Consider the following 11,575-nt stretch of genomic DNA (forward strand, 5'->3'; position numbering starts at 1 on the left):
TGCCTTTTACTGAGGAGTAGCTTCCGTCCGGCAACTCATAAAGGCCTGATTGGTGGAGTTCTGCAGAGATGGTTGTCCTTCTGGAAGATTCTCCCATCTCCACAGAGGACCTCTGGAACTCTGTCAGAGTGACCAACGGGTTCTTGGTCACCTCCCTGACCAAGGCCCTTCTCCTCCGATTGCTCAGTTTGGCTGGGCGGCCAGCTCTAGGAAGAGTCTTGGTGGTTTCAAACTTCTTCCATTTAAGAATGATGGAGGCCATTGTGATCTTGGGGACCTTAAATTCTGCAGACATTTTTTTGTACCCTTCCCCAGATATGTGCCTCGACACAATCCTGTCTCGGAGCTCTACGGAAAATTCCTTCGACCTCATGACTTGGTTTTTGCTCTGACATACACTGTTTCAAACTGTTTTGCTCTGACATACACGAGTTCAAACAGGTGCAGTTAATACAGGTAATGAGTGGAGAACAGGAGGGCTTCTTAAACAAAAACTAACAGGTCTGTGAGAGCCGGAATTCTTACTGGTTGGTAGGTGATCAAATACTTATGTCATGCAATAAAATGCAAATGAATTACTTAAAAATCATACAATGTGATTTTCTGGATTTTTGTTTTAGATTCCGTCTCTCATAGTTGAAGTGTACCTATGATAAAAATTACAGACCTCTACATGCTTTGTAAGTAGGAAAACCTGCAAAATCGGCAGTGTATCAAATACTTGTTCTCCCCACTGTACATGTCTTATATGGGCAGAAAGCTTAAATTCTTGTTAATCTAACTGCACTGTCTAATTTACAGTAGCTATTACAATGAAAAAATAACATGCTATTGTTTGAGGAGAGTGCACATCAACAAAAAACTTATCACGACAACTGGTTTGATACATTCACCTCTGAAGGTAAATAATGTACTTACATTCAGTAATCTTGCTCTGATTTGTCATCCTATGGGTCCCAGAGATAAAATGTAGCATATTTTTGTTTGATAAAATCAATTTTATATTCAAATGTAGGAACTGGGATCTACAGTTTGAACCCTTGCTGTCTCTGGCTCCACACCCACCCCGCTCGGCCATCTAGATGTGTGAAAGTTAGTGTATAAGCTAATGCCCATCATGTATGACATTCCTGGGAGTGTGTAAACTTACATTTTGTATTACCATATAATTTATGTATGTTCTCTATAGTTATGTACTTGAAAATGTATCAATTGACCAATTCGGTACATTTGAGCAGACTTCATACAAAATAATCCAGTATTGCAAAGCTTCACTGGATCAATCTGAAACTTTGCACACACTGCAAAATCTAAATTTTGCCTTAACTGCAATATTATATTGTGGCCTTTCTCTTGCATTTCAAAGATGATGGAACAAAAAAATAAATAGAAAACATATGTTTTTTGTTTGTATTATCCTTTACCAAATCTAATGTGTTATATTCTCCTACGTTAATTTCACATTTCCACAAACTTCAAAGAATATGCATATCCTTGCTTCAAGTTCTGAGCTACATGCAGTTAGATTTGGGTATGTCATTTTAGGCGAAAATTGAAAATTGAGGTTAACTCTAATGAACTTATCCTCTGCAGCAGAGGTAACTCTGGGTCTTCCTTTCCTGTGGCAGTCCTCACGAGAGACAGTTTCATCATAGGGCTTGATGGTTTTTGCAACTGCTCTTGAAGAAATGTTCAAAGTTCTTGAAACTTTCCGGATTGACTGACCTTAATGTCTTAAAGTAATGATGGACTGTCGTTTCTCTTTGCTTATTTGAGCTGTTCTTGCCATAACATGGACTTGGTCTTTTACCAAATAGGGCTATCTTCTGTATCTTGTCACAACACAACTGATTGGCTCAAACGCATTAAGAAGGAAAGAAATTCCACAAATTAACTTTTAACACCTGTTAATTGAAATGCATTCCAGGTGACTACCTCATGAAACTGGTTGAGAGAATGCCAAGAGTGTGCAAAGCTGTCAAGGCAAAGGGTGGCTATTTTGAAGAATCTCAAATATATTTTGATTTGTTTAACAATTTTGTGGTTACTACATGATTCCATATGTGCTATTTCATAGTTTTGATGTCTTCACTATTATTCTACAATGTAGAAAATAGTAAAATAAAGAAAAACCCTGGAATGAGTAGGTGTGTCCAAAGTCAAAAGTTTGGACACACCTACTGTCACACCCTGACCTCTAGAACTCTAGTTAGTTTGGTCAGGGTGTGCATGTTTAGTTCTATGTTGTATATCTATGGTTAGAGTCTAGTGGTTATACTTCTATGTTTGGCTGGGTATTATTCCCAATCAGAGGCAGCTGTCGCTCGTTGTCTCTGATTGGGGATCATACTTAGGCAGCCAGTTGCCTGGGTTGTGGGATCTTGTTTGTGTTTCGGTGTGTTTGGCTTGTTTGTGCATAGCCTTCCGACGTCACGGTTCATTGCCTTTGTTGTTTTGTCAGTGTTTATCCAGTTTAATAAACATGTTTGCATACCACGCTGCACCTTGGTCTGATCCGTCTCTCAACGTTCGTGACAGAAGATCCCACCAAACGAGGACCAAGCAGCGTGGCCAGGAGCAGACATCCTGGACATGGGAGGAGATCCTGGATGGTAAGGGATCTTGGACATGTGAGGAGATCCAGGCTGGGATGGATAGCCGTCCTTGGGAACAGACAGAGGAAGCACGGGTTAGAGAGGAGCAACGACGACACCGACGGCGCCGGCCGATGAGGAAGCACGAGAGGCAGCCCCAATAACAATTTGGGGGGGGGGGGGCTAAAGGGGTGGTCGGGGATCGAGAGAGAAGAGACCCGACCACTGCACCCGGTGGGTTTCCAGTTTGAGTCCCTATGACCATGGGAACAGGAATGGGAACAGTTTTATACTGAGGAGTCGGAGGATGACGACGATAAGTTTCTGTTCCCTAACTCGTGGGGGCTCCCGGAGGAGCTCCACCGGTGCCTGATCCAGCTCCGGTCGGTTGCTCCACTCCGGAGCCAGAGCAGTCCGCTCCTCCGGTGCCTGATCCAGCTCCGGTCGGTTGCTCCACTCCGGAGCCAGAGCAGTCCACTCCACCGGTGCCTGATCCAGCTCCGGTCGGTTGCTCCACTCCGGAGCCAGAGCAGTCCGCTCCACCGGTGCCCAAGCCAGCTCCGGTCAGCGGCTCCACTCCGGAGCCAGAGCAGTCCGCTCCACCGGGATCTGGTTCAGCTCCGGTCAGCGGCTCCACTCCGGGTCCAGAAGTCAGCCCCTCTCCAGGTTCGGGGTCTCCCACACCAGGGTCCAGACAGGGATCGGTGCATCGTGGGAGGACTGAGAGGGGAAGCTCCGCGTTGAGGTCCAGACCGGTCCAGGGGTGCAACGCGGGGGGGGGGGGGGGGGTACTGTCATGCCCTCAACTCTAGTTAGTTTGTGGTTAGAGTCTAGTGGTTATACTTCTGTTTGGCCGGGTATGATTCCCAATCAGAGGGAGCTGTCGCTCGTTGTCTCTGATTGGGGATCATACTTAGGCAGCCAGTTTTCCTGCCTGGATTGTGGGATCTTGTTTGTGTTTCGGTGTGTTTGGCTTGTTTGTGCATAGCCTTCCGACGTCACGGTTCGTTGCCTTTTGTTGTTTTTGTCAGTGTTTATCCAATTTAATAAACATGTTCCCCACGCTGCACCTTGGTCTGACCCGTCTCTCAACGTTCGTGACGCATACTCATTCCAGGGTTTTTCTTATATCTATATATCTATATATATATATATATATATATATATATATATATATATATATATATATATATATATATATATATATATTACGTTTTGCTCTGAGACCAGGCTGGAATTCACTGAGGCAAATCATAGATCAGGACACATTGGATGTCTGCCTATGACATACTATATAGGGCTCATTGTACAGTATGTGGATTCAATACTGAGACAGGATACATTAGATATCTGCCTATGACATACTATAGGGCTTATTTTACGGTATGTGGATACAATATTGAGACACAGGACTGTGTCTATATCTTCAGTTTCTCACCAGGGGTATTTTCACTAGGAACCAAATGGAAGCAAATGGCAGAAATGGGGAGGGACCAATCTGAACTCGTACAATAAGAGACGCTCATTTTTGTTGCCAATAAACATTTACTGTTGCAAACCATTTTGCTACAGTGTGCACTAATGAATACACCCATATATTTGAGCAGTATTAGCATGGTATTAAGTTGTCAAAATGCAGCTGAGTTTGTTTTTTTAAGCATCAAAGTGGATATTAACAAGTCATATGAATATTTAACAAGTAATGCTGCAAAAAAACTCTAAATAAAGCTCTGCATGGGAGATTAGCGAATGTTCCTGTTTTTCCAGAGACTGGGACTCAAGAGCTGAGAACTGCAGGATAAATGGAGCTGGGAGATTTGGACCCCTGCCCTAAATGCCTCAAAATTTGCCTCTACTAAAGTCCAGCTCCAGTATTTATAGTGAGATAAAATGACTGGAATCAACCCCCTCGTCCCTAAGCTGTGAGGGCCTGCCAACATTCCCAGCCCTATAGGGATGACGGAATTGTGTGTGTGTGTGTGTCTAAGCCATCCTTGTCACGCACGTTGACTGATGACTCGTGGAACCAAGGCACAGCGTGATAAGCGTACATCTTTATTGATACACAACACACGAACAAAACAACAAAACGAAACGATACGTGAAGTCCTGAGGTTACACACACCAAACCTTTACGGATCAAGATCCCACAAACTAACTGGTGCCAACAGGCTGCCTAAGTATGGTCCCCAATCAGAGACAACGAGCTACAGCTGCCTCTGATTGAGAACCACCCTGGCCAACATAGATCTAAACGATCTAGAACAAAAAACATAGAAAACTAAACATAGAAAAATCCACACCCTGGCTCAACATTTAAGAGTCCCCAGAGCCAGAACGTGACAGTACCCCCCCCCCCCCCCCCCAAAGGCGCGGACTGCGATCCGGGCGTGACCACCACCTTTTCTCCACCTCCCCGTTGCACCCCTGGTCTGGTCCCGCTGACTGGAGCTGGATCCGACGACGGTGGACCAAACCTTACCGGCTCCGGACTGGAGCCGCTGGCCGGAGCTGGACTGGACACCGGTGGAGCGGATTTCTCTGGCTCCGGTGTGGATCCGCTGACTGGAGTTGGACCGGACTCCGGTGGAGCGGATTGCTCTGACTCCGTAGTGGAGCAGCTGACCGGTGCCGGACCAGGCACCGGTGGAACAGGCACGGGCCGTGCCGGACTGGACACACGCACCACTGGCTTGGCGCGGGGGTCAGGAACGGGCCGGACCGGGCTGACGACGCGCACCACAGGCTTGGTGCGGGGAGCAGGAACGGGCCGGACCGGGCTGACGACGCGCACCACAGGCTTGGTGCGGGGAGCAGGAACAGGCCGGACCGGGCTGACGACGTGCACCACTGGCTTGGTGCGGGGAGCAGGAACGGGCCGGACCAGGCTGACGACGCGCACCACTGGCTTGGTGCGGGGAGCAGGAACAGGCCGGACCGGACTGGCGACGCGCACCACTGGCTTGGTGCGAGGGACAGGAACAGGCCGGACCGGGCTGGCGACGCGCACCACTGGCTTGGTGCGAGGGACAGGAACAGGCCGGACCGGGCTGATGACGCGCACCACAGGCTTGGTGCGGGGAGCAGGAACGGGCCGGACCAGCCTGACGACGCGCACCACAGGCTTGGTGCGGGGAGCAGGAACAGGCCGGACCGGGCTGGCGACGCGCACCACTGGCTTGGTGCGGGGAGCAGGAACAGGCCGGACCGGGCTGGGAACACGCACCACTGGCTTGGTGCGGGGAGCCGGAACGGGCCGGGCCGGACTGTGGAGGCGGACTGGAGGTCTGGAGCGGAGAGCTGACACAACCCGTCCTGGATGAATGCCTATTTCCACACAATATGTGTGAGGCATCAGCACAGGACGTACAGGGCTGTGCACTCGTACTGGCGCTACAGCACGTGGCACTGGCGCAGGATATACGGGACCGAGGAGGCGTACTGGAGGCCACGAGCGTTGAGCCGGCACACCCCGTCCTGGCTGCATGCCCATCTTAGCACGACACGTGCGTGGTGCTAGCACCGGACGTACAGGACTGTGCCGGAACACTCGCGGCACAGTACGTGGCTCCGTATAACACGGAGCCTGCCCAGTCTCACGCTTCCTAGCCTGAGTACGGGGAGTTGGCTCTGCTCTAACTCTAGTCTCCGCCAACCACCCTTTTAGCCCCCCCCAAAAAAATTGGGGCTGTCTCTCGGGCTTCCTCCTCGGCCGGTACCCTCTGCGATGCCGCTGCTCCTCTTTGTAGCGCGCCTCCACAGTCTCCTCCCAAGGACGGCGATCCATTCCGGCCTGAATCTCTTCCCAAGTCCAGGATCCCTTCCCGTCCAGGATCTCCTCCCAAGTCCAGGCTGTCTGTTCCTGGACACGCTGCTTGGTCCTTTTTTGGTGGGATCTTCTGTCACGCACGTTGACTGATGACTCGTGGAACCAAGGCGCAGCGTGATAAGCGTACATCTTTATTGATACACAACACACGAACAAAACAACAAAACGAAACGTGAAGTCCTGAGGTTACACACACCAAACCTTTACGGATCAAGATCCCACAAACTAACTGGTGCCAACAGGCTGCCTAAGTATGGTCCCCAATCAGAGACAACGAGCTACAGCTGCCTCTGATTGAGAACCACCCTGGCCAACATAGATCTAAACGATCTAAAACAAAAAACATAGAAAACTAAACATAGAAAAATCCACACCCTGGCTCAACATTTAAGAGTCCCCAGAGCCAGGGTGTGACAATCCTCCATGAACTGCAACCCTCCAAAGGGCAGTGCTACCAAGAACCATTTTGATCAGAAGAACCCTTTTTGGTAGACAAGGGTTCTTTGTAAGGCAAAGGGTTTTACCTAGAACCTTTAACATCCTAAGAACTGTTTTTGGAAGAAAGGGTTCTTTGATGATTCTTTGGAAGGCAAGATGGATTATTTAGATGGCAAGAAGGGTTCTACATAGAACCATATATAATATTTCCCAACATGCTCTACTGCAGGGAGATTTTCAGAATATATTTTTTTACTCTAATATCTGTTTTTGCATGTACATTGATTGGTTGATACATTTAATGCGACACAAAGAGAAATAACATGCAGTCAGTGGTGGGAAAAGTACACCATTTTCATATTTGAGTAAAAAAGTAAAGATACCTTAATAGAAAATGACTCAAGTAAAAGTCACCCTGTAAAATACTACTTGAGTAAAAGTCAAAGTATTTGGTTTTAAATATACTTAAGTATCAAAAGTAAATGGAATTGCTAAAATGTACTTAAGTTTCAAAAGTAAAAGTAAAAGTATAAATCATTTCAAATTCCTTATATTAAGCAAACCAGACGGCATAATTGTATTTTAATTTTTTATTGACTGATAGCCAGAGGCACACTCCAACACTCAGACATAATTTACAAACGAAGCATTTGTGTTTAGTGAGTCCGCCAGATCAGAGGCAGTAGGGATGACCAGGGATGTTCTCTTGATAAGTGTGTGAATTTGACCATTTTCCTGTCAAAATGTAACGAGTACTCTTGGGTGGCAGGGAAAATGTATGGAGTAAAATGTACATTATTTTCTTTAGGAAAGTAGTTAAGTAAAAGTAAAAGTTGCCAAAAATATAAATAGTAAAGTAAAGTACAGATACCCAAAAAAACAACTTAAGTAGTAGTTTAAAGTATTTTTACTTAAGTACTTTACATCACTGCATACAGTTTTCTAAACTAATCCAATCTGTTAGTAATTGGATTTATTGCACCCATTACTTAAATGGTTGTTCCAGTTTAGGTGATTGAGGTAGTCTCAGTATTCAATCTACCCTACCCTGGCAGTCATTCTGAATGCAGGTTGCGGGTGATTAACAATTCCACTTGTTGGATATCCTAACTCTGGCTGGATTCCAATAGGAATTCCAATCAATTTGATTTGACATCACTTTGCAAGCCAGCATAATGCGACTTGCAGGCCTTAAGTGGCCTATAAACCAGGAGATTCCTAACACCACTGTGTTAGGGTAGAACTAAGCCCTCAAAGAAAGGCCTTATGATATATGTAATGTATTGTTATAAGTATTTACATTTTAAAGACTAATAAGGCTGGTGGAACCGTTCATATATAAAAGGGTTCTAGGTCGAACCATATACAGGGGGTTCTTTAAAGAACCCTACATAGAGGGTTCTAGATAAGCCATTTCTCCATAAACTGCAAAGGGTTCTACCCAGCACCAAAAAGGGTTCCCCCATTGGGACAAACCGAAGAACCCTGTATGGTTCTACTTAGCACCTTTTTTTCTAAGAGCGTAGGAGTCCAGGGACCAATGAGCCAGATAGCATAGAGTATTGACTGAATACTAACACTGGATAGAGCACCTAGGGCTAGCCAAGACTCCGCTAAGAGCCTGGAGCTATCATAAGACCTCCTCAGAAACACCCTCAGAAGAGTAGGAGATAGGTAGTGTGTTGCTAATGTTGTATCTACAGGACCAAAGGTGCTAAAACACACAGATGGCCATGTAAACCAGTGATGGGAGGTACCGGTGTATTGCCGAGGAGAGGAGAACTTACCACAGCCCAGAGAGAGCAGGAGTGCCGTCAGCAGAGCCTGCAGTCCACAGGCAGGGACCACCGCACCCAGCATCCTGGAACCTGAGAGAGAGAGAGAGAGCGAGACTGCTAATTTGGTATAGAGCAGACCTAACTCACTCTATGAAATTAATCAAAACAGGAACATTTTACATTTGGCTAGAAATTCAAAAGGAAATTATCTCAACAGAGAAAAATTTCCTCCTGTGTGCTACCTATATCCCCCCACTAGAATCCCCATACTTTAATGAAGACAGCTTCTCCATCCTGGAGGGGGAAATCAATATTTTCCAGACCCAGTGACATGTACTAGTCTGTGGCGACCTAAATGCCAGAACTGGACAAGAACCTGACACCCTCAGCATACAGGGGGACAAACACCTACCTGGAGGTGACAGCATTCCCTCCCCCATTTGCCCCCCTAGGCACAACTACGACAACATAACCAACAAAAACGGGTCACAACTCCTGCATCTCTGTCGCACACTGGGTATGTACATAGTCAATGGTAGGCTTCGAGGGGACTCCTATGGTAGGTACACCTATAGCTCATCTCTTGGCAGAAGTACTGTAGACTACTTTATCACTGACCTCAACCCAGAGTCTCTCAGAGCGTTCACAGTCAGCCCACTGACACTCCTATCAGACCACAGCAAAATCACAGTCTACTTGAACAGAGCAATACTCAATCATGAGGCATCATTTACATTTACATTTACGTCATTTAGAAGACGCTCTTATCCAGAGCGACTTACAAATAGGTGCATTCACCTTATAGCCAGTGGGATAACCACTTTACAATGGGGGGGGGTAGAAGGATTACTTTATCCTATCCCAGATATTCCTTAAAGAGGTGGGGTTTCAAATGTCTCCGGAAGGTGGTGAGTGACTCCGCTGTCCTGGCGTCGTGAGGGAGCTTGTTCCACCATTGGGGTAACAGAGCAGCGAACAGTTTTGACTGTGGCATCAAAGCCAAAGGAACTGAATAATATTAAGAAATGCTATAGATGGTAGGAAAGTAGTGTCGAAACTTACCAAAAAACAATTAGGCAACAACAAATTCAATCCCTTTTAGACAACTTCCTGGACAAAACGTTCCACTGTAATAGTGAAGGTGTAAACTTGGCAGTAGAAAACCTAAACAGTTTATTTGACCTCTCAGCTTCCCTATCAAATCTAAAAATCTCTAACAGAAAACCGAAGAAAAGTAACAACAGTGACAAATGGTTTGTTGAAGAATGCAAAAACCTAAGAAAGAAATTGAGAAACCTATCCAACCAAAAACTTAGAGACCCAGAAAACCTGAGCCTACGCCTTCACTATGGTGAATCACTAAAACAATACAGAAATACACTACGGAAAAAGAAGGAACAGCATGTCAGAAATCAGCTCAATGTAATTGAAGAATCCATAGACTCTAACTACTAGGAAAATTGGAAAACAATAAACAAACAACAACACGAAGAGCTATCTATCCAAAACGGAGATGTATGGGTAAACCACTTCTCCAATCTTTTGGCCCTATAACAAAGAACAAACAGCAAAACAATATAGATGATCAAATGCAAATCTTAGAATCAACTTAAAGACTACCAGAACCCACTGGATTATCCAATTACATTGAATGAACTACAGGACAAAATACAAACCCTCCAACCCAAAAAGGCCTGTGGTGTTGATGGTATCCTCAATGATATGATAAAATATACAGACCACAAATTCAAATTGGCTATACTTAAACTCTTTAACATCATCCTTAGCTCTGGCATCTTCCCCAATATTTGGAACCAAGGACTGATCACCCCAATCCACAAAAGTGGAGACAAATTTGACCCCAATAAGTACCGTGGGATATGCGTCAACAGCAACCTTGGGAAAATCCTCTGCATTATCATTAACAGCATACTAGTTCATTTCCTCAGTGAAAACAATGTACTGAGCAAATGTCAAATTGGCTTTTTACCAAATTACTGTATGACAGACCACGTATTCACCCTGCACACCCTAACTGACAAACAAACAAACCAAAACAAAGGCTAAATCTTCTCATGCTTTGTTGATTTCAAAAATGCTTTTGACTCAATTTGGCATGAGGGTCTGCTATACAAATTGATGGAAAGTGGGGTTGGGGGAAAAACATACGACATTATAAAATCCATGTACACAAACAACAAGTGTGCAGTTAAAATTGGCAAAAAACACACACATTTCTTTCCACAGGGCCATGGGGTGAGACAGGGATGCAGTTTAAGCCTCACCCTCTTCAACATATATATCAACGAATTGGCGAGGGCACTAGAACAGTCTGTAGCACCCAGCCTCACCCTACTAGAATCTGAAGTCAAATGTCTACTGTTTGCTGATGATCTGGTGCTTCTGTCACCAACCAAGGAGGGCCTGTAGCAGCACTTAGATCTTCTGCACAGATTCTGTCAGACCTGGGCCCTGACAGTAAATCTCAGTAAGACAAAAATAATGGTGTTCCAAAAAAGGTCCAGTTGCCAAGACCACAAATACAAATTCCATCTAGACACCATTGCCCTAGAACATACAAAAAACTATACATACCTCGGCCTAAACATCCGTGCCACAGGTAACTTCCACAAAGCTGTGAATGATCTGAGAGACAAGGCAAGAAGGGCCTTCTATGCCATCAAAAGGAACATAACATTTGACATACCAATTAGGATCTGGCTAAAAATACTTGAATCAGTTATAAAACCCATTGCCCTATATGGTTGTGAGGTCTGGCTCTCAAGAGAAGACAGGCTATGCACACACTGCCCACAAAATGAGGTGGAAACTGAGCTGCACTTCCTAACCTCCTGCCAAATGTATGACCATATTAGAGACACATATTTCCCTCAGATTACAGAGAGCCACAAAGAATTCGAAAACAAACCCAATTT

The 11,575-nt window shown here is 45.5% G+C and overlaps 1 protein-coding gene across 1 annotated transcript in view; it reads right to left on the minus strand.

The window, feature by feature from the left end:
- Positions 1–8,721, minus strand: part of LOC311131028 (uncharacterized protein) — a gene marked incomplete at both ends in the record, with an annotated part of 129,038 nt that extends 120,317 nt beyond the window's left edge. Inside the window, one exon of the mRNA XM_084163853.1 lies at positions 8,649–8,721. Coding sequence (XP_084019979.1) covers positions 8,649–8,721 — 73 coding nt within the window. The remainder of the gene's footprint in view (positions 1–8,648) is intronic.
- Positions 8,722–11,575: the final 2,854 nt, after the last annotated feature.

The sequence above is a fragment of the Coregonus lavaretus genome (genome assembly GCF_964263955.1).
Source record: "Coregonus lavaretus genome assembly, chromosome: 6".
Classification (NCBI taxonomy): domain Eukaryota; kingdom Metazoa; phylum Chordata; class Actinopteri; order Salmoniformes; family Salmonidae; genus Coregonus; species Coregonus lavaretus.